Here is a 24,187-nt window from a genome sequence, read left to right on the forward strand (position 1 = left end):
TGCTTACATTTCTACCAATCATCTATTAACAATGATCGTTTTCAATAGGTTATATGCGGAAGAATGCTAAAGGACTTTTAATTTGTCAGTAACCTGGGTTAAGCGCTTCCGGCGAACTGTATGCCATTACAAAATCGCCACGTTTAAGGTCTGTTTTCTTTAAAAATCTGTGATCTCCACTGGCTGAGTGATATCCGATATAAAGTGGTCTCAGATTGTAAGAAGCACTCCATTAATTTACATTTTCCCCCGCCATGTCTTTAATACATGACTTTATTTTACCCCAGTATATTCAATGGAGCTTCTGCGCTAGCCTGCTGATCCTGACGGGCGGCTTTTTGTCTCGTTTTACGCTTGAGCAACTAAATGAATGCCAAAGTCTATTTAACTGATTGTATTTTAATTGCATTACATCAATGCTGTAAAAGGAACCGTATAAAATGAAAAAACGTCACATTAACATTTCACCGGATGTTTGTCAGTATGGGAAGAAACACTAGCTCCGCATATATCCTATTTGACTACAGGACTCAAATCTTTATTTCTGATTGACATTTCTGAGAATAATGGCGCCCTCTAGTGGAGATGTCACTTGTTTAGACTAAAACAGGGGTTTTCAAATTTATAGATGCCACTGACACTGAAATATTGGAGAGGGGTCTGAATGCAGACCTGGTGCAGTGCAATCTGAGCTGCATCCAATGCGTTACAATGCGCTCACCTGACCCCACCCCTAACCCTACCCGTCACAGTGACATCACTCACTCCATTGAGTGCATCGTGTCTGACATTACATCGCTGAGTGATGCAATCTTCACTTGCATTATAAAGGCTGCATCCAGATAATATTGGAAATATGATTACACTAGTGCAAGCCACCCACATTATAAAATGAAATAGAAATATATTACATTTCTTATGTAAAGTACCGGTTTATACTATCAATATAATAATTGTTTATTTAATATTTTTATTCCTTCATTTCAATAACATGTCTAATTATTTCGTTGAATCACATTTATTCATGTTAATTATTTTATCATTATAGTTTAGTTAAATTTTTATGTAACTGTTAATTTTGTACTAGTTTTTCTTGTCCCTTGTGGCTCTAACGGTAATACCTGGATCCTAGTTTGAAAACCCCTGTATACAGCAGACATGTGCTGAATCAATATTCAATAGCACAATATATATTCCATTAAAAAGCATGCATGACATTGTTATCATAGCCATTTTACAGTGTGCTACAGTAACATACTACATAGCATACTGATTGAAAATATTCTTATTCGTTACAGGCCTTAAACATTAACTTAAACATTTATTAACATGATGCTGTATTTATTAACATTAGTCAATTAAACTAAACTGATAACATTTCTCAATATTGATGTTAATGCCTTAACTAACAAGATTTACTAACAAGATTTTAGCGTTGCCTACAGTACTTTTGTATTCATTTTGCAATTTAATTAGATTGAAACATTTGTTTACTCTGAACATTTATATATACAGTAAAAACACAAAAATATAGACTTAAACTAACTCTTTTTTTTGCAGCTTATGTCAATATTGTGATTAAAAATATGTACTGTAGCATGATAAAGCTTCAGCAAGGGAAAATGTGTGCAGTGCTGCTCCAGTAATTGTCTGTGTTTGTTGGGGCGGTGGGTTATCATAGCTGGAGCAAAAGAAAATGATAAATGAACAAAGATGACACAAGTATATTCAGTTCTGTAAAACACAGCAAAATCAACATTCCTCACGTATCAGGGAGATTTCTCCAATATAAACACATGCCCAAAGTCTTGCCTGATTTAAATTTTTATTTGTAAAATTATATTCCTGTTTTGTGTTAGCTTTCAAGGGTTGGTTCACCCCAAAATTAACCTCACCCTTATGTCATTCTTAACTAAACCCATAATAAATTTGTTCATCTTCAGACAAGATCTAAACAAAGTCTGTTTATTATGTAAATTTAATGCGATTCAGAAGAATAAACTGCTGTGTTCCTATGTATATTTCTGAATCTCTTTATTAACGTTTTGAAGAATTAAGAGTTTTTGATGAACAGACACTTATCTGAGGGACAGAAATCTTTCAAGGAACGCTCCTCTTTTATTGAAAATACTATTATTTTACAACTCCCCTAGGGTTAAGCAGTTTTTGAATCCATTCAACCAATCTCCAGGTTTGCTGGAGCACTTTTAGCTTAGCAAAGCATAAATCATTGAATCAGATTAGACCATTAGCATCTTGCTCAAATTTTAAAAAATAGATATTTTGATAATTTTTGGGGGGTATTTTTCCTTTTTAAAGCTCAACCCTTCAGTGTTTACATGACCTGCGTCCCAAATGGCAAACTATACACTATCTACTTATGCACTTACACACTCAACAGCATAGTATATGTATGTGGTGTCGTCCTAAATGGAACACTAATGTTTTGTTTTTACTAAGTGGAAATTCAAACCGTTTTCCAGATGACGTTTGTCAATTGCCAAATTAACAAAATAAATGATCAAACTACCAAATAATACCTGCCATGAGAATAACCGCATTCACCATCAAGAGGCGGTATAATCACTCTCGTAGGAGAATTTTGCTTCAATCTATACAAAATAAATAGTAAAATAGTAAAAAGTAATCCAACATCAGTGCCTGAAAGCTCCACCCCTTCCGCTACGTGAGCAAAGCTGCGACCGTTGAATGCGTGAAGTGTCCATCATTCCACACTCCTTTTTAAAGGTTGAAGAAGTGCAACATCCGGATATTTAAAGTGCACTTGTTATTTTTAGAATAAAGCGAATATTTCTGTATGAACGCACTACATGCACTATTTACACTACAAAATGGTGTAGAATAGTGCATGAGTATGCGATTTGGGATGCAGCTATGATGTACTAAGACAGACGGAAAATTAACAGTTGGTATTTTCTAGGCGGATATAACTAGGAATTGTACTCTCATTCTGGAGTAATAATCAAGTATTTAACAAGAAAAATAGCAACTGTTTATTTTTCTATGGATCTTGGTACATTTTGTAAAATTTTTAGCAAGATGCTAATGGTCGGCAGCACAGTGGGTAGAACAATCACCTCACAGCAAGAATGTCGCTGGTTTAAGCCCCGGCTGGGTCAGTTGGCATTTCTGTGTGGAGTTTGCATGTTCTCCCCGTGTTCATGTGGGTTTCCTCTGGGTGCTCTGGTTTCCCCTACAAGTCCGAAAACATGTTCTATAGGTGAATTGGGTAAGCTAAATTGTCTGTAGTGTATGTGTGTGAATGAGTTTGTATGGATGTTTCCCAGTGATGGGTTGCAGCTGGAAGGGTATCTGCTACATAAAACATATGCTGGATAAATTGGCAGTTCATTCCGCTGTGGCGACCCCGGATTAATAAAGGGACTAAGCCGAAAAGAAAATGAACGAATATTATCGAATATTATAGAATTAATGCTAATGGTCTAATCCAATTCAATGATTTATGCTAAGCTAAGCTAAAAGTGCTTTCGCCAGACCTGGAGATCAGCTGAATGGGTTTAAAAAGTGACAACTTGAAAATTAAACTAAATCGCTTAACTCTAGGGGTGTTGTAAAATGAGCCTAAAAAACGAAAGTGTGCTTTTTAGCTGTAGTTAAATCAGCTTCCAGAAATGATCAGATGTGCTCCAACATTAGGCAAATTCAGATCAAGACTTAAAACATATCTGTTTAGCTGTGCCTTTACTGAATGAGCACTGTGCTATGTCCAACAGATAGCACTATTATGTCTTTTTTTCATTTTCATTCACCTGTTTTAACACATTTTGATCTGTTTTTAATCATTTTTATTCTTTGTTTTTTGTGTTTTTTTTTATTCTTGTTTATGTAAAGCACTTTGAATTATCATAGGGGATGAAATGTGCAAAATAAATAAACTTGCCTTGCCTTAAAAAATATATATATTTATGTTCTCAAGATGAACAAATTCCTATATGACCTAAGGGTAAGTTAGTTGTGCCAGGCTCTGTAGAAATGAGCAGGACATGTGTAGAGTTCATGGTGGCAGTCCTGCTTTCTTTTTATATTCACTGACGTCCATTTGCACTTCAGAGTGAAGTGGTTTTGTGTCAGCGAAGTAGCTGTACGAGTCCAGAAGCCGAATGATGGCAGAATACACTGGCCGGTCCTTGAAGTTCCACATGCAGCAGTACTTTATTAAGTCAAACCTGCAGGGCATGCCAAATAACAATTTTCTTGCAGGTCATAAAGGAGCAGGATGGCTATTTGTTTGCATTGTCAATTTGTTATGGATAAAAAAGAAGCCGAAAAATGCTTACAATGGAGCTCCACAGCTTTCTGGTCTTTTCATCCGGTAATGGGCTAAAGTTCTGGGCAGCACTTCAGACGGGTCCAGGTCAGGATAAGGAGGAGACCCTTTCAAAGAACATGGAAGGTAAATAAATGACTGCTTCATTGTTTTATTCATGCTATTTTTAATAAACTTGTGTATAAGGAACTATTTTACCCAGGGTTATCATCTCATAAAGGAGGATTCCAAAGGACCATCTGAGGGAGTATGACATCACAACTTATGAATAATCAAATCAGCACATTATAGTCAAAGTGCAATATAGTTTGATAAAGCATTAGGGCTTTTCACATTGTGTTTGTTATGTTATTGTTGTGGTAAACACTGTGTTTAGTACAAGGCAATGGTACAGTACAGTTCAGGCTTTAGAAGAAAGGCTAGGACCTCATTTTACCCAGGATTATATTTGCTTAATTCATTAATACATTTATTCATTCATTGATTCATTTTCCTTTGACTTAATCCCTTTATTAATCTGAGGTCGCCACAGCAGAATGAACCGGCAACTTATCCAGCATATGTTTTACACATGCTCTTCCGGCTGCAACCCAGTGCTGGGAAACATCCATACACACTCATTCATACACATGCACTACGGCCAATTTAATTTATTCAATTCATCTATAGCGCATGTCTTTAGACTGTGGGGAAAACCAGAGCACCCAGAGGAAACCCACACGAACATGGGGAGAACATGCAAATTCCTCACAGAAATGCCAACTGACCCAGCCGGGACTCGAACCAGCGACCTTTCTGCTGTAAGGTGACAGTGCTAACCACTGAGCCACTTTGTCACCCTAATTATTCAATTATAGAGATAAAAAAACTAAACAAAAACAAATAAAAACCAAACATTTTACAGTTTTTCTCAGTGGCTTTGGTGCATTTCTCACAACACTATTTACAATTGCACAACAATTAAGGCATTTCTCTAAACAATTAGTACAAACTGCAAATCCTTGTGGATAACCTGCAAAAGCGTGTCACTTGCTCATAATAGATAGCTCATTCCTCAAACGCAAGTTCTCATGTCAATGAAAGTGTCAATATCATCAAGATGAAAAGTTCTATACTATTGTTTATGAACAAGATAGTCAAATGACTGTGTCATGTTTTCATTATGACAGTTTACTCTGTCAATTTTGTCCAATGCCAAAAAAAAGGTAGATTTTGGTGACACTTCCTGAAAATGCTCAAGATAGCACTGTATACTATTTGCACAGCCATTTGAAAACTACAGTAAAGTTATACATCACTGTATTTAGTGAAGAGTCTGAGTACAAGACACTGAATATGTATGTTTCACATTTTTACTGCATTTGATCTTTGCAATTCTAATTTACTCACAGCATTGTGCAAAACAATAAATACACCCTTATTTACAACAAACATAAACTTCCATTGGGTAGAGCTGTGCACAACTGTAAACAATATTGCAGTACATATTGGAACTGAACCTACAACATACATAGGTCTGTAAATTATTCATCAAATTGTTCAATTTAGAAGACATTTGCAGGAATTTTTTTATATATATATTTTTTTAATAAAATTAGCTTGACAGATTTTGAAACTAGTTCAACATTTTTGTATGTAATGACTCAAGTAATGAAATGAGGACTTTTAGTTTTATATGGAATGACTATTCAGCATTCACAAGTTTAGATCATTTTGGCTGACATGACAAGCAAATGATAATGTTATAAAACAGCAGAGAGTTGTATGAAAGCAACTGATGCATGTTCAAAAGCATTTGCAATTTGTTGGAAGGAATGAGAAACTGCTACTATGATGTGCTCAAATGACTAATTGTTTTTGAGAAATGCATTAACTGTTGTGCAAATGTAAATAGTAGTGTGAGAAAATTTGTATTTAAACCAATACTTGAACTCAGGGGTGGATTTAATTAATAAGCGAGGTAAGTGGACGCTTAGGGCCACAAGAAATCTAACATATTTTGTTTGGCGAGTTTCTAACAAATACAATTTTACCCTAATTTTACATCCCCTTCACCCCACCACCCCAATAATGGATCAGTCCAGCAATTAAATCAGATGAAGATTTATTCTTAAAAAACATATTCATTTCGTTTATTCATTATTTTTAGTTGTGAATTCATTTTAAGCAATAAAGCATTTAAAATGTAGAGATTTTGTTAAAATAAAAATGAAGACGAGAAGCTTATATAAGAGATAGATAGATAGATAGATAGATAGATAGATAGATAGATAGATAGATAGATAGATAGATAGATAGATAGATAGATAGATAGATAGATAGATAGATAGACAGATACACAGATAGATAGATAGATAGATAGATAGATAGATAGATAGATAGATAGATAGATAGATAGATAGATAGATAGATAGATAGATAGATAGATAGATAGATAGACTGTACTGTAAACTGGACTGAAGCCATTTCAATTGACTAGAACTTCATCTATGTTAAGCTGCTTTGACACAATCTAGATTGTAAAAATAAATGACACTGAAAATATGGAAAAGGAACAAGGATAACTCATGATTCCTTTTACCTGGGGGTAAAGAATGAGCCAAGCTATTTCAAGTGTAAAATACCCATTTTTTATATCCTGACAGACTTACACATCACTCCTGTCTGTTAGAGGAAGCCTCATCATCCGTTCCGGGGCCTGCCATTTTACTGGCACGTTGGCTTCTTGTTCCCTGTCCACTTTTTTCTTCTGTCTGCTCTCAAAAGCAAAATCCAATCCAGAGACCTTGACAGAGAACCCTGAACCGATCAACATGTTCCGCGCTGCAACATCCCCATGAATTACTCTGTGGTGGGAGTGTAGATAGTCCTAGGAAAAACCATTAGTGAATGATTAATCAATTGTCATTGGGTTGATATATGTTCTATTAAATACTCACCAGACCCGCTGCTACCTGCTTAGCTACTAGAAAGACTGATTTTTCTGAAAACACTGAAGATTCACCACACCTGTCCTATTCAATGTGTTAAATTCAGAAGGAAAAATCAGTGATATATGACATAACCAATCTGTTTTCTTTGTCAATATACTTGGTGTTTTTACCTCTCGAAGACTCCAGAGGAAATTTAGGAGGTTTCCTGGAATGCTTGCCTCTAAAAGCAGGTACATGGGCGTCCGGCGTGTCTGGCAGTAAAGCAGCTTCACTATATTCTCATGTTTGCTCACTGCTGCATGGAAGAGGACCAAATCCATAAATTCTGCAGCCTCCGGTTGAGTTGATCTGTCTGAAACAAGAAGATACACTGATGAGTCACTAGCTATGTTCCCATCCAAAGATGCAAATGAAACTTGTGCGCAAAACTGGAATATCACATAAAGCTTATGCACTGTAAAACCAAATAGTCAACTTTATCAAATGAAATGAGTGTAGTTAACTCAAAATTTACTGAAAGTTAATTCTACTCATTTGAAAAGAGTTTTGATCTCAGTGTTGAAGGTAATGAGCTATGGTAATTAAATACCTCATTACTTCAACTTAAATGGAGTAAGTTCACAGTACTCATATAGATTAGTTTTTAACTCAAATGGTTTGTAGCAATCGGTTTCCTCAAACGGTTTGAGTTGCCTTAAATTATTGGGTTTTTCTGTGCTCAAATTGCTCTGTTTACTCAAATGGATTAAGTTCACAGTACTCATTATGGTTCATTTTTGAACTTAAATGGTTTGTTGCAACCGGTTTCCTCAAATGGTTTGAGTTACCCTACTTTTTTGGGTTTTGCAGTGTGTGAATGAAGCACTGTTTTCATCCGACAAGTCAAAGAGAAAAAAAATTTCACTTTCTGAGAAACTTGTGCCAAATATATATTTAAAAAAAATTTTATTTCAATTCAAACTGCTCTTTGGGAACAAAATTGCTCAAGATAGTTCTGGGAGGTAATAACACCAAACTCTTTGACAACGAACTTTGGTTAAGGGATTTTAGAAAGACCAAAACAACAATTCAGATGCTTTACAATGTGGAAAGTCCACTTGTTTGTTCATTAATGCCATTTTTGCACCTATTTTTTAATTACATGATCTGTTAAGACAATATCACATGACTTTTTTGATGCTGGAGTGTATTCTGTAAATCTGTTTCCATCCTAATACTGTATGTGCACAGTGCCATGGAAACAGAAGTAAGTCGGTGACATGAGTATTGATGAGCCTCATCTGAGTACCACACTGGTCTTTTATTATTTCTGAGCTCCTCATTGGACTCACAACTGTAATGGGGCACATGTGATGTCTTTGCTGCTCCATTCCCATGGCTCTTGGCCACGCCACACTTTTGACAATGACCCAATCCATTATCGAATGTGAGTACAAGCCTTGGAAGTGGATCTTGAAGGAAGGGTAGCCTGGACCAATCAATTCCATTTTCTTTCACATCACATGGGTGACCGTGTAGATGTGTGCCTCTATACACTTTTGGTCAAATGTTTGGAAACAGTAAGATGTGTTAATGTTTCAAAAGAAGCCAATTCTGCTCACAGAGGCTGCATTTACACAGCAAAATCCTCCGAGTAACATTTACTCAGTTTAGATAGTAATTGGTACCTCTCTAAATTGAGTTAAAGTTACTCAAGATAATGAGACAATGTAAGGATTAATTAAGTGATTGAGCACTGATGATGAACACCTGCTGTTAATAAGCAGAAACACAGAAGAGAAACACTAAACGACATCTGACTTCAGTCACAGCCAATATAATACGTTGAATCTCTCAAAATCTCAGCAGAAGATCATTAAGTAACTCCACAAACAGCAACTTTACTTTTTACTGACCTGTTTGCCCTTATTTAAAAAGGAACCAAACACTCTCTGAACTGAGTAAATTTTGCCCAGTGGATTTGATGAAAATAAATATAAAAATAGTAGCTTTTATTTGCAATTGTTCTTTTTTTTACGTTATAAATACATTTATAAAGTTAAAAATAATAAAGTAATAATAATATTAAGGTAAAAGTAAAATGTATAATCATATTTCTATGATTCCACTGTATAAAGCAAGACCAAATGTTTTCTGCACCGATAATTGTAAGAATTATTATTAGTGATATTATAGTGAATTATGAAGGATCATGTGACGCTGAAGACTGGAGTAATGATGATTTAAATTCAGTTTTAAATACCAGATATGAATTACATGTGAAACTACATTCCATATGAAAACAATTATTTAAAATTGTAATGATATTTCACAATTTAACAGATTTGATTGCATTTTCATCAGATAAATACAGCCTTGATGAGCAGAATTGTCTTCTTTTAAAACGAGAACAAATCTTACTGTTTCCAAACTTTTGACTGGTAGCACTTGGGATGATGCACTTGGGATGAGAAAAAGTCAGTTGAGGGACGGTGAGTTTCCAGTAACAAACTTACTCACCCCTGGTCTGGGGAGGGTTCTGCTGGGAAATCCTGTGTCCGGCCATTCATGTGGATGTAAATTTGGATTGTTGTAGACTAGGTATGCCCCTGAACAATGGTGTTTGATTAGCTGTCTCAACCGAGTTAAATAAGGGTAGGAACTATAATATTCCACACCGTGGCCCCTATAGGAGCAGGATTGGACAGCCCTCTTTGTAGAATCCACATCTTTATGAGTCTACACAGTTTTGAATGCATTCAGAGGACCAACAGTTCCTGGTCATAATATTTTTGGTCATCAATCTACTTCAGGGGTGTCCAGTACAATTTACCTCCAACCTAAACACACCTGAACCAGCCAGTCAAGGTCTTCAGACTCACTGCAAACTCCCAGGCAAGTGGTTTGGAGTGGAATTTAGGACCTCATGTGCAAAACCTTGGTCTACATCTGACAATTCATACTTATTGACTATTTTACTTATTATTTTTAGTTTAGTGGCTAATTTGTATGAATTCATGTGATTTTGAAAAGGCACCAAAACCCAACCATCATTAGGAGATGAGCAAATAGTACTAATAGGTACAAATGAGATCATACAAAATTCATACACTGTAAAACCCAAAAAGTTAAGATAACTCAAACCATTTGAGCAAACCGATTACTACAAACCATTTGAGTTCAAAAACGAATCTATACGAGTACTGTGAACTTACTCCATTTAAGTTGATGTAATGAGGTATTTAATTAACCCATTACCTTCAACACTGAGTTTAAAACTCTTTTCAAATGAGTAGAATTAACTTTCTGATATTTTCTGATTTCTTTTTGATATTTGGCACAAGTTCTCAGAAAGTGACAATTTTTTTCTCTTTGACTCGTTGGATGAAAACGGTTGGATGAACACTGTAAAACCCCAAAAATGAAGGTAAATCAAACCATTTAAGGAAACTTGCAACAAACCAAGTTCAAAAACTAATCTTAATGAGTACTGTGAACTTAATCCATTTGAGTAATCGAAGAAATTTGAGCACAGTAAAACCCAATAAATGAAGAGAACTCAAACCAACTGAGTACTGTAAAATCCAATAAGTTAAGGCAACTCAAACCGTTTGAGGAAACCGATTACTACAAACCATTTGAGTTCAAAAAGTAATCTATATGAGTACTGTGAACTTACTCCATTTAAGTTAATGAGGTACTTAATTAACTCATTACCTTCAACACTGAGTTCAAAACTCTTTTCAAATGAGTAGAATTAACTTTCTGCAAATTCTGAGTTAACTACACCCATTTCACTAAATCAAAAGGTTACGCATTGGCATGAGATAGCATTGGACAATTACAATCTTTCAGTGTGACTATAGTACAATTATAATTTATTAATGCAAATAAACATTCTGTTGTAGTATGCACAACCGTGGGAAACACAATAAAGAAACTGTTCAATTGTTAGAAGGTTCATGACTGATTTGTGTCCTGTACCTTTAAGAGTTTTAATCATAACAGCAGTGGATGTTTTGTCTTGTTTTAGCTGACCCATGCAGATTGGTCCATAACGTCCCATCTGAAGCACCTCCACCCCCTCCAGGGTGCACTGAACAGGTAGCTCTAATGGACCCAGGACATTTGCAGGCCGTAGGCTCCCAAAACCTCCATCCAGTTGTACATGATCCCTTTCTGAAAGATGGTTGAATCAGCAGATAACATATTAAAACATATTTAAAAACCCAAGTAATAACACAAAATAAAATAACTGCCCGTGTGTAAAGTGGATTCAAAGTAGATTTTCACATACCATTTACATTTGAAGATGAGCTTGTGATTTTCTGAGCTGAAGATCTTTTGGTAACAAAGCTCCATATTATCTGCGACACAACAATCAGGGTGCTGAGAGCCAGCAAGCTTGGAATAATAATGACCGCGAGTGGACCTGATCCTTCATTATCTGTACAGTCATACGTTCAACAAAAGGGACAACACAACAAATAACAACACGAATGTTTCATATATGATAAATGATTTTATAAATATATTTCTGTTGTAATATACAGCACAGTCTTACGTACAACAGACTGGGTCAGAGCCAGAGATGTTGCATTGGGCTTGTACAGCCATGTGGGTGTCTCTCTAACATTTCCAAAACTGATTTGACAAAAGACATTAGAACAATCATTTGAACTACAAAAACACAGAACATATGTTATTAGAGCTAAAATAAAAGTAACTTATGAATACATCTATTTTTGGATGTGAATGTTTATCATCCTTACCTTACTGGAAAAATAAGGTAGAAGAGAAATTTTAATAAAGGATCCAGTGCACTTTCGGTAAAGGGATCTTTCTGTAAGCATAAGGTTTGATTTTGACTTTCAGAGCAATGACCGTGAGGGTGACTGACCAACTCAGTTAATGATAACCTCAAATACAGACGCCTTTTAACTGTTGCCAGGAGTGCTGTGTTTTTCTGCATTGATTTGCTCAGTTATGATAATTTATGCAAAGTAAAAGTAAGGACATTTTTGCAAATATTCACAGTATATTTTTCCTGTTTCGCTCTTTGAAGCAGGGAAGTACAGTACAAGAGGAATGATCAAGGTACAAGTTTTCTCTTTATTACAGCAGACCGATATATACTTTTTAAATACTGTACTGTACCTCAGGGCTCAGTGCTTGGACCTCTTTTCTCATTTTCTCTTTTCCTAATCTTCAAGTCAGCACTAGGATCTTTGATTCAGAGACATGGCTTTTCCTATCCCCCAGGGGCGTTGCTAGACATAAAGCTCTACTGGGGCACGTACCCCTTTCCCCCATCCCCCCCCCCCCCCCCCCCCCCTAAAAAATCAATAAATAAATTCAAAAAAAAAAAATTATATATATAACACGCGGGGATGCGTCAGTTTGCTTTTTGATTTTACTGCTTACACCAGCGTTGGTTCGGTTGCACATAGAGAATAGCGTCTTTATTTCGGAATTACTCTTAATAAATACACTTGCATATGAAGTAAATCATATCTTTATAATTGATGTAAATTATGTAAATTATTTACTGGGGCACTGGAGATTTTCACTGGGGCACGTGCCCCAGTGAATTGGGTCTAGCGACGCCCCTGCCATCCCCGTTGTGCTGATGAGACTTAACTCACAATCCAGAATAATTATCTTACTATATCTAGCATCTCAGCTTGTATACTGTAAAAAAAAGCCTTACATTTTTAAACTGAATCAAATAATCCATTGAATGTAAATTATGTTAAAATGACTTAAAGCAGCTTGCATAACTTATACATTTACGTTAGAACATGCTTAACTACCATACAATGAACAAAAACATATGCTGTCATGACTAATTGATCATATCATTTTTACAGTGTATGATAGAGATTTATTGCTGAAAAAGGGACCATCTTAACTCAACCCTGGAAAGGTAGAACTGCTTGTGATTTGGTGCAACCTAACCCTGAATCAACTTCTTCACAATTAGAACTGTAAATCAATCATAATCATATCATAGGCCTGTATGTTTAGCATGTGCAGGATGCTATAACCTTGTTTTCAAGGGGTGCACTCTTTGTAGAAATTGTAATTCTTTACCACTACAGCAGATGGCATCATTATTCAACATCAGGCCAACAAGTTATTTACAATTCTGTTTTAACACTTGGCGTGAAGAACTTTATCCAACTCTGTATTATTTTGTAAAACAAATGACGTGCTGATAATGTAAACAACATTATATACTATATAATACTATAATAATACAAATACTAAATAATAGATATACAGTTTTTAAAATGTTCTTTTTTGTCAAATTAAAGGATTTTTTTCTGTTTTGTATGCAACAGACACACATTAATTCATAATAACAGTCCATTATATTCTGCAGTTGTTAATTTTACATTCTGGGGTCTCAACCAAAGCTAAACGGTACAGAACCCATAAACTATTGTACTCTATATAGATATGCTTATCATGAAACAATTATAAATAAAGATATTTCAAACTTTTATTTATAAATTATGCTCCTACGCATTAAATTAGTCATTCTGTTATTTTAGATTACATATTTTAGATGCATTGTATATATTGATATATCTTGTTATATATCTTGTTACTACTTTGTTATTGACTCTTTGTTTTTTATTTAAGCTTTACCATTTTTCTTTTTGTAATTGTTTTTTCTCCTGTTCATGTTAGTGTGGTATTTTGATGTATTTTTCTTTTCTTTTCTTTGATAGATTATTTAGTTCTTCCCTTTCTGAGAACTTTTTGTTTGTTGATTTGGCTTGAACTCCTTCTTGAAGCTTTCTTGTAACCCTCCCTTAATTATTGAATAAATCTTTGGGTATTCTTTATTTAATTTGCATTGTTTTTTTTTTCTTTTTTGAGTAATTTTTCTTTTGTTTAGCCTTTTAGGAGGTTGCTCATGGGACCTCATTGCTGACACACACACACACACACACACACAAAAACACACACTGGGGCGTAGTAACCAGGGGGTGGGTGGGGGGGGGGGGGGGGGGGATCCGTCCCCCTCATTTTTAGAGACAGACCATTTAGAAACAGGCGATTAATAATTATATGAACGTATGATCTTATACAACCGTCCCCTCACTTTTAAAATGTCCACTACGCCCCTGCACACACACACACACACACACACAGACACACACACATAAACTCCACCAGGGGGGTAGCAACCTGGGGGGACTGGGGGGGGGGATCAGTCCCCCTCACTTTTAGAGACGGACCATTCAGAAACAGGTGATTAATAGTTATATGAACATATGATCTCATACAGCCATCCCCCCCACTTTTAAATTGTCCGATACGCCCCTGAACTCCACTAACATGCTGTTGCATAACTGTGTTCCCCTAGACAGAATTAAGGGAATGTAACAGTTATTAAAAAATTCTTACATTAACCTTTTAGTATTTATAATAATATTTGAATTATATGTATGTGTTATGCCAGTGTTTCTCAACCACATTCCTGAAGGACCACCAGACCTGCGTGTTTTGGATGTCCACTTTGTCTGTCACACCCATTACAGGCCTTTCAGTCTCCGCTAATGAGCTGATGATCTGATGATCTGAATCAGGTGGGTTTGATTGAAGTTTGGTAAATGTGCAGAGCTGGTGATCCTTCAGGAACGTGGTTGAGAATCACTGTGTCATGCTATTTCATTTAAAGTACTTGTTGCTCTTAATGTTATAATTGTGAAGTACTTTGAGCTCCGTTTTTTTTTTTTTTTTTGGAATGAAACTGCAATACAAATAATAAATTGTTGACTGATATTGTTATTATTTTAATAAGCTATATGTTGAACCAGGGACCATCTTGCTGTGAGGTGAATGCGCGATGGTGCAGTGGGTAGCACGTTCACCTCACAGCAAGATGGTCCCTGGTTCGAGCCTCGGCTTGGTCAGTTGGCGTTTCTGTGTGGAGTTTGCATGTTCTCCCCGTGTTTGTGTGGGTTTCCTCCAGGTGCTCTGGTTTCCCCCACAAGTCCAAAGACATGTGGTATAGGTGAACTGGGTATGCTAAAATTGACCGTAGTGTATGAGTGTGTGAGTGAGTGTGTATGGATGTTTCCCAGTGATGGGTTGCAGCTAGAAGGACATCTGCTGCGTAAAACATGTGCTGGATAAGTTGGTAGTTCATTCCGCTGTGGCAATCCCAGATTAATAAAGGGACTAAGCCGAAAAGAAAATGAATGAATGAATGAATATTGTATTTACTTATATTTCTTATATACTTATATTGTAATAAGTATTGACAAAAAATGCAGCATTTAATCCTTTGTGAATTCATATTTTAAGACTCTGTAAGGGCACATGTTTATTTTTAATACTAGCAAGTACAATTTTCCTCAACAGTTACAATTTGTTTCAGCTCTAAGCATAGCAGAGGCGCTTTTTATGTTTGGCATTGTGAAATAGTGCGATAAAGCCCGCCCCTCGCTCTGATTGGCTGCCGTGCTTTCGTCCACTCTGCATTGGTGTCGGTGTGCGCCACTGACAGACGCTGCTCTGGTTTGGCGCAAGTAACAAGGTGAAAAAAAGACTACAAAGTTGCAAAGCTGCACCTACAATTAATGACCGACGGGCACTGACAGCCCCACACAACAACAACAGCCCGCACGAGAGGGCGTTTCTACCAGAATCAAAGGTCGTCTGACGCTGGACCTAGCAAGTCGTGCATTCCCGATCCAGGTATACATTGTTGCTCGTCGTTTCCCGTGAACGCGCCGGTAGCTGATGTCATTGGAACAGGTGCGCGAAACCAAGTTAACAACAATCGCCCTAGATCGCGAGGGATTACACGCGGATCTGAGTGTTTTTCTACGGCGTTTCATTCATCAGCCGGTATTACCGAGCGATTTGAGGAGGCTGAATTATTTTTATGCGCCTGGATGAAGTAGGCTGTCCTGCCTCGGTGGTAGTTTATTGCCATTTCCGTGTCTTTTGCTCCTAGAAAGCGTTTGTTTGGATCGTGTGAGGACATTTGGCGACACACTTCTTGGTGAGCACCGAGGACTAGCGTAGATTTAAGGCAATGATCTCTTCTACCTTCGCGTGAGCTCGTGCCTCGGTTCTGATGAATTACGTGCATTTTGACTGAACCATACTGGGAGTACAACCAAGCGATGTCAATTGTGAAGTTTTAAAACCTTTTTTACCTTTACATCAAGACATGGGAATGAAGCCGCTGTGCTTTATGGCACTCTAAACGCGCTTGCATAAGGAAATAACCAGTTTGTTTTGAGAGACTCGTGTACGAAAGGGATTAATCATGTCCAAGACGCTGAAGAAGAAGAAACATTGGTCCAGCAAAGTGCAGGAATGTGCTGTTTCGTGGGGTAATGCCGTGGAGCTCTGCGCCGTGCTGGAGATACGCGGAGGAGCCGAGCACGGAGAGTTCCCGCACCTGGGACAGGTGTTGTCGGACGAGCTAGTGTGCCATGTCGGCAGGCTGCCTGGTCCCGGGGATGTGCTTCTGGAGGTGAACGGCACGCCTGTCAGCGGACTGACAAACCGAGACACCCTCGCCGTCATCCGCCACTTTCGCGAACCCCTCCGTCTGAAGACTGTCAAGCCAGGTTAGTTTGTTTGTTTGCTAAAGCCTGAGCTATCTGTTTGTCACGCTACAATTAAACCTAAGTTTATTTTTAAGAACTCAAATAAATGCTAGTTTATGCAATTAAAACTAGCATTCATACGCAAACAGTCTATCATTTTACGTTTCATTTTTCTAATTTTGAAAGTGGGTTAGCAGCGCTTTTAGCACTGGTTGTGCTCAATGTTACATGTTGTTTAGCAACAGACAACCAATCACGAACTGACCCAGTGCCTGCCTTGTGAAAGCTTTAATTGCATTTAAATAAAATAAAGATTCTATAAGAATTTAGATCCTTTAACATCCATAGAGCCTCTATATTTCACAAAAGCTTTTGAGTAACCTGAACAATTATTTATGTATCACCAAAGTACTATAATTATATATATATATATAGGCTTTTATATATTCTGCTATATTATTTCACATCATTAAACTATTTCTGCTTATTAAAGTGAGTCTGTTTTGAATCATGTACTGTTATGAAGTGCTATATAAACTATTATCACTTGTCTAGAATAGAACCAGTGAGCATCTGAATGGCAAGAATTCCCACACATAGATAAGCGGTTATGTTATTATCCAGACAGTGTTATCAACCTCATGAATATGCTAATTTGTGGTTTACAAATGTGCATTGTGTAAAATGGAGCAGGATAACATTTCAGGTAAATAATGTTAGTTAAGCATATATCTCTGGGTTTTTGAGGCAGCCTGTATAAACCTCATATTCTATTACCAGCATTTGCTTATAATTACATAGTTGGCATTTTGATTAAATGGGACTCTCAAGGAAAAAGTGGATTTTAACCGAAGCCATTCATCACAGTTACCACAACAGGAGGAAATTGAGACTATCCATCATGGGGAAGTTTTGGTACCACTATATGCATTTCTGTTTGTGGGCAATCACAGCAATTTTATTAATCATTTTCCTGGTAGATGTTTTTACCTTTCATCGAGACTCCTACGGTTTATTTAAGCTGCCAAAGCTAGGTTGCAAGTGTTTGCATGAATGTGATTGCTACTCTTGTGTCCAAAGCAGAGAAATGATAAAGATCTGTAGAAGGCAGCTGAGACCTGAGCTTTCAGGACAGGTGAGGATCAGAGGACTTTAAATACAGACAAAATTCTAACAGAAATGCCATGGTTACTAAACAGGTAACAGGAATCTAGTGTAACTTGGCATCGTGGTGTAATACAATCCACTTGTGTATCAGATTACAGAAACATCCTAACTCTGAATTCTGTCTTATCTGATTTGTCTATCATATTTTATTTACAGTCCCATCTAAAATATGCACTTGTCAGATCTTAACTTAAAACTTAACGACAGGAGTTTTGGGGAATACAATCTTCAGATCATACAAAGAGTTCAGAGTGAAAGATGAAAACTACTACCATGGAAGCTAGTAGGGCTGCACGATATTGGAAAAATCTGACATTGTGATATTTTATTTTGCTGCAATTTATAGTGCGATATGAATACAATTTCGGCAGATGACTTGAATAGCTCTATTTGGAATTAAATCATTAACTTTGATTGTAATAATCTTGTAGAGGATTGAAACAAACAAATTGCAAGAATAAATAAAAGCATAAAGATAAAAGTGAAATAAGTAGTTAGATATTCAGGTACAGTAATACGATCCGATATTATCATGATATTTTGCCCCTGAAAATGATAGATCACAATATCAGCAATATATCACAACAAAACCTTGTCTTTCAGTTGAGACGTTAAACCGAGATCCTGACTCTCTGTGGTCATTAAAATCCCTTGGCACTTTTCGTAAAAGAGTAACAGCACCTATATTTCTTTGAATTGCAACATTGATATATGTTCGATCCGCTATTACAAGAAGTGCCACCTTATCCATATCGCTATTTTGTTCTGCTCCTATTATTGAATAATCAATTGTAATGTAAAATGTAAACACTGTACATTTTTCATTGCTGATCAACTATAATAATCAAACTCCACATTGCAGATGCTGCAATGTGACTATTACGAATGCACACATTGTAATATCAATGCTGAAACGATATATTGTGCAGCCCTAGAAGCTAGTATTTATTAAAACCCAACAGAGAGTTTTAATCACACTGTTATTTTTCATATTTTCAGGTTTATATCTCACAATTCAGCCGTTTGTTTTCAGAATTGTAAGGGGGAAAATATTTGTTTCCCTTGTACTTTTTTTTTTAGAAAAATTAAAATTTTGAGAGAAAATAAGATGATGACATTTTTATGCTTTTAAAAAAGAAAAGCAAGAAAAATTGTAAGGTGCAATTTCAGAATTCGGTGAAAAGTCAAAATTATGACCAGAACTCTCAATTTAGTTTATAACTATAACTCTCAATGAGTTTATAACTTGCAACTGCAAAACAAATAAGTCAGAAATGAGAGATTTAGTTTTTTTCTGTTGCTGAAACAAAAAAGGAAAGTTTGATGTTAACTTTGAATGCCAAGAAAAAAAAAATCAAGATTTAAATTCAGAAATAAAATCACAAGTGTGAGAAAACATCTGTCAGAATTGTAAATGTTATATGTAGCCACAAAATAATTTAAATTCTGAATTTATACAAAAAACCTACCAGATATTAATAAAGAATTTCCCCCAAATTCAAAATTGCACAAATTTTAAAAGAAATAATTGTGAGATGTGACAATTGAATCTACAACTTAGACAAATCAGATGGAATAAACTGAGAGAAGAGGTTGCTGTTTTAACAATTTTTTTCTGTCAGAAATAATCTTACTGCCCCAGCTCATTGTCCATTGGTGTGTAAATGCTTGTTTTGTGACTTCACAGCATCACCCAAAGCTGATGCAGAAGCTATAGGTATCCATTCAGCTGGAAATTGTGTAAACTCTTTAAACATTTAGAGCTTTGAACTTGATGTAATCCTCTTTGCCTGCAGCACAGATGTCGTCTGACTTCCCAGCCTCCCCCCTTTCACCCACTGTCCACCTCATTTAGCATGTTAGCCTGCCTGAAGGATCACCATTTGACTCCTTTATGCCATTATAATGCTCTTTTAGAGATGATTAAAATCACAGAGCTTTATGTTGCTACGGGCTCTCTCTGCGTCTGTTTATTTTGGGCTCGCAAATGAGGTAGAGTGGATAACCTAATAAGAAAATGTAGTTCTCCGCACACTTCCTAATCAACGCAAATTGGCGTTAGTGAATGGGTTAGCATTAGATGTCTCTTACTGATTATTTTAACATAGTGTGAGTTTGTTAAAGCTGCCAAAGCCTGCAGCTTTGGACCAAATCCAGATCTAATTGATTCAATTAGTCTCTTTAATCCGTGGTGCGTTGTCTGGCTGGTGACTCAGCAAGAGGACTGGACATCTAAAAGCTTGGATTCTTGTAGAAGTCTTCAGGGCTGCTTTGGTATATCAGTTCATGTTTATGTCCTCAAAATGTGATATGGATGCTGAAAGTGCCACACAACAAGCTTCATTTATTTGTATGTTTGTAATAAGGATAGGTACCAATAACCGGTCATTTTTTTGTACGTAATTGGCTCAATACTGGCAACACGGTGGCTCAGTGGTTAGCACAGTCAGCTGGTTCGAGGCCCGGCAGGGTCAGTTGATATTTCTGTGTGAAGTTTGAATGTTCTACCCCACAGTCCAAAGACATGCGCTATAGATGAATTGAATAAACTAAATTGGCTGTAGTGAATGTGAGAGTGTATGGGTGTTTCTCACTACTGGGTTGCATCTGGAAGGGCATGCACTGTGTAACACATATACTGGATAAGTTGGCAGTTCATTTCCTTGTGAATAAAGGGACTAAGCAAAAGGAAAATGAATGAGTGAATGAATCAATACCGGACTACCAATAAGCTTCAGGACACACAGTACCGTTAATGGTACTTGTGCTCTTTTATCTCCAAAATACTTGGGTGTTAATAGTGAACTAGAAGCATTTGCTTATCATTTGATGTCCCTGAATGGTGTCATCATGTGGCCGTCGTTTGTTCAGCGAATGTGTGATGTCCTTGCCCATGTCTGGGTGTGTTTATGTGCAGACAGTGCAGACGGTGGTTAGGTTGACAACAGTCAAAAGTGCATGCTCATGTAACAAAGCTAAGTGGCACCAGTTTAAATTGCAGACTTCAAACTCTGTCAGAAGCTCTAGGAGTTTCCTGGATTTTCATAGTGGCTGCCTAATGTCTGCAAATTAAATAATATATCCTCTAAAACATTGCAGCGAGAGAGAGATTGAGCTCCACTGAAGAGGAAAGAGCTCCACTGGAATATCACATAAACCTTAATGGGGACCTATTACGGCCCTTTTTTTTTATTCATTCATTTTCTTTTCGGCTTAGTCCCTTTATTAATCTGGGGTTGCCACAGCGGAATGAACCACCAACTTATCCAGCATATGTTTTACGCAGCGGATGCCCTTCCAGCCGCAACCCATCACTGGAAAACATCCGTACGTATACACTCATTCTCACACACACTCATACACTACGGTCAATTTTAGCATACCTAATTAATCCGTACCACATGTCTTTTGAGTTGTGGGGGAAACCGAAGCACCCAAAGGAAAACGACTCTTTATATAATATGTAAAATAATCTCTGATGTTCATAGTTTGTATGTGAAGTTTCTAAATGCCCCACAAAGTTTTTATAACTCTTTAAAACTTGTTTTGATCCAAATTGTGCCTCCCTTTTTGGTGACTGTTGCTTTAAACTTAACTGAGATTGATTGGTACTGTGCAAAAACTCTAATGGTGGATGGCTGCTTCTCATTCAGGGCTGTTTATGCTAATGAGAGAGCGAGATCATCACTAAAGGATGGTACTTCCCCCTCTGGTGACATGTACAAAAGGAGAATGTCAATAAAAGTGTTTCTGTGGACTGTTTTTAAGAATTGTGATTATAAACATAGAATTAATTAGGGCTGGGCGATATTACAAAAAAAAAAAATCACAACATCATGTTTCATATCATTCGATATTGATAATTATTGAATATTTCTTAACAATACATTAAGGAATATAAGGATGTTTTTTTTAATTTAACCAACCACTTTATTTTAATCTACCAACATTACTAGGCAAATAGTTTTAACAGTCAAAAAATATTTAAGCAAAATATCTGATCTCTTCATAATAAAATAAACATAAGTGTTAAAGAGACTCTTAAACTTGATAAATAAAATATTACAAAGTGTGTGCAATGGTAAAGGTAGATCAACATCTGTAATAGAAATTGTGATCATCAAATCTGAGCTTTCAACTAAAGGAACTAACCATCATTATACAAATAAATGCTGAACATTACAGTTTGATGACTATATTAGCCACTATGCTAAAAAGTCTTTCAGATGGGGAGATAGTGGCTGGGATGCACACGAAAAGAAACCAAAAACTTCTCTGGCGACATCCTTGCATGCTTTTTTATTTACAATTTCCTCACTGCTGCTATACGGCACTCATTTTCGCGTGTGTTGTTGTTCTGACGAGCGTGTGCTTTCCTTCACCATTTTCTATGGCAAATCTCATAACTAGGTGAGTTTTCTCAGAGGATGACAGAGAATGACAAACGGACAAATCATTGCTGCAGCTCAAATGCAAGTTTTTGGAGAAAAGGGATGTGCTCCCATGTGCACGTCGTGCACTTTGCCTGCCTTCATTGGAAATGACAAACTGACACCCTAAGCTTATTGGCACTACTTCCAAGGCACACGCTCAGCAGCCACATTTTAATAAAACTATAGCCTTCATACCAAACTTTTTTGTTATCAATATTGACAATGATGTTCGGTCAATAAATACCGATATCGATTTTATCACCCACCTCTAGAATTAATCGTTTTTTACCATTATAGGCTGGCTATGTTAACACACTGTTGCCACACAACTGTGTTTAAACCACTTGATTTTTGCAAAATAGGTCTGCTTTACATTTATGGTACATTTATAGTTACAATTATAGACAAAAATCACACCAATGACAGTATAGATAAGAACTGGTATTGATAAGCAGTATTGGAATTATTAAAAAATATCTATAAAAACTAAATTTTAGCCATCCATAGTGTAATACAGATGAAACTACCATTCCTTCAAAAAGAGCCTTACACACACAGAGCCGACAGACAGTCTTTTCACATATACCTGTACATGTAATGAATTAATTAGGTGTACAGCACTAAGTTAGATTTATTTATTGAACATGCATGCATGTTACATTATACAGCTAATTTTGTTTCCTAGATTCTTTTCACTTTCTCTTTATTTATTTTGGAAATCACTAACCCTGCTAATTTTATTTTTACTTCAAAAGAGAGATCTTACATTTTTCTGCCTTAGAGACCGAGAGCTTTTGTGTGTGTGTGTGTGTGTGCGTGCGTGTGTGCGTGCGTGTGTGTGTGTGTGTGTGCGTGTGCGTGTGCGCGTGCGTGCGGTTGAGTTTCTCTCTGTCCCTCAGTTTATGTTTAATTCATACCATCTCAATCATTGATGAGACCACAGAAGAAACCATCTCGAAGGGATCAGATGGTACCAGGAGACCATTTAGTCTTAAATATGAGCTGCAAGGAACACTGACTGACTTACTCCACAGAGCTCATATGAAGCTCAAGGGCCTCCAGCCTGTGACAGGACTCACAGCTCCTAGAGAGTTCAGCAGAGGTGCCTCTGGCATTTATACCATCTTTACTAGAATGAATTGTTTGTAAAGATGTAAAATTGACTGAAATGGTGGAGCACAGTTAAAGTCATGGTCAAGTGTTGCTCAAGACAGTGAGGAAACAATGGAAGGAAGCAGTGGAAGGAAGGAGAATTTAAAGTTATTTTTCCTTTCTCCAGGAGACAAAATAAATGTGTAAGTTTCTAAAGTTAACTAGTGTAGCTGCATACCATGTGGTGGTGAGTTTTCTACTTTACAGAAGTTTCTCCCTATCAGCTGTATGCTTTCCTGCCCAGTGGTCTTCTGGCTCATCTTTCTCAGTCTTATCTGTTCTTGCCCTCCCACATATTCACTCGAACCTGTCATGTCCTCCTCCAGTTTTCCAGTTCCCCACAACTTCTTTTGCCAACCTGCTCACATGCAGTAGGGTACAAAAGTCAGAGACCACACTGAAAATGCACTTTCAAAAATGAAAAATCTTCTAAAAAACAAATGTATCTGGAAAACCTTTTGTAGTTCAATTATAGCAGATGGGAATTGAAGCTTCTAGTTGATCTGCTGACTATGTACAAATTGAGAGTATATTTACATGATACGGATGTGCTAAAATGTTTTTCCTTTACATTTTTAAATTTGAATTTTAATATTATTATTTTATAATAATATTATGACAACAGCATTGTCA

The 24,187-nt window shown here is 36.6% G+C and overlaps 2 protein-coding genes across 5 annotated transcripts in view; one reads left to right on the forward strand and one right to left on the reverse strand.

The window, feature by feature from the left end:
- Positions 1 to 1,812: 1,812 nt before the first annotated feature.
- On the reverse strand, positions 1,813 to 12,082 carry si:ch73-206d17.1 (tyrosine-protein kinase STYK1). The gene is made up of 10 exons (XM_056449989.1): positions 11,994 to 12,082; positions 11,790 to 11,865; positions 11,519 to 11,668; positions 11,206 to 11,400; positions 7,413 to 7,594; positions 7,249 to 7,323; positions 6,961 to 7,178; positions 4,508 to 4,548; positions 4,320 to 4,416; positions 1,813 to 4,208 (listed from the first exon to the last, which is right to left on the reverse strand). The coding sequence occupies exons 2-10, from the start codon at positions 11,836 to 11,838 to the stop codon at positions 4,037 to 4,039; spliced, it is 1,179 nt and encodes a 392-aa protein (XP_056305964.1). The 5' UTR covers positions 11,839 to 11,865; positions 11,994 to 12,082; the 3' UTR covers positions 1,813 to 4,036.
- Positions 12,083 to 15,742: 3,660 nt separating this feature from the next.
- The window catches only part of magi3a (membrane associated guanylate kinase, WW and PDZ domain containing 3a), a 275,042-nt gene continuing 266,597 nt past the window's right edge, over positions 15,743 to 24,187 (forward strand). For all 4 annotated transcript variants that reach the window (XM_056448758.1, XM_056448759.1, XM_056448760.1 and 1 more), the window contains exon 1: positions 15,743 to 16,823. In XM_056448758.1, coding sequence (XP_056304733.1) covers positions 16,517 to 16,823 — 307 coding nt within the window. In that variant the 5' untranslated portion in view covers positions 15,743 to 16,516. The remainder of the gene's footprint in view (positions 16,824 to 24,187) is intronic.

Source organism: Danio aesculapii, chromosome 23 (genome assembly GCF_903798145.1).
Source record: "Danio aesculapii chromosome 23, fDanAes4.1, whole genome shotgun sequence".
In the NCBI taxonomy this organism is placed as follows: domain Eukaryota; kingdom Metazoa; phylum Chordata; class Actinopteri; order Cypriniformes; family Danionidae; genus Danio; species Danio aesculapii.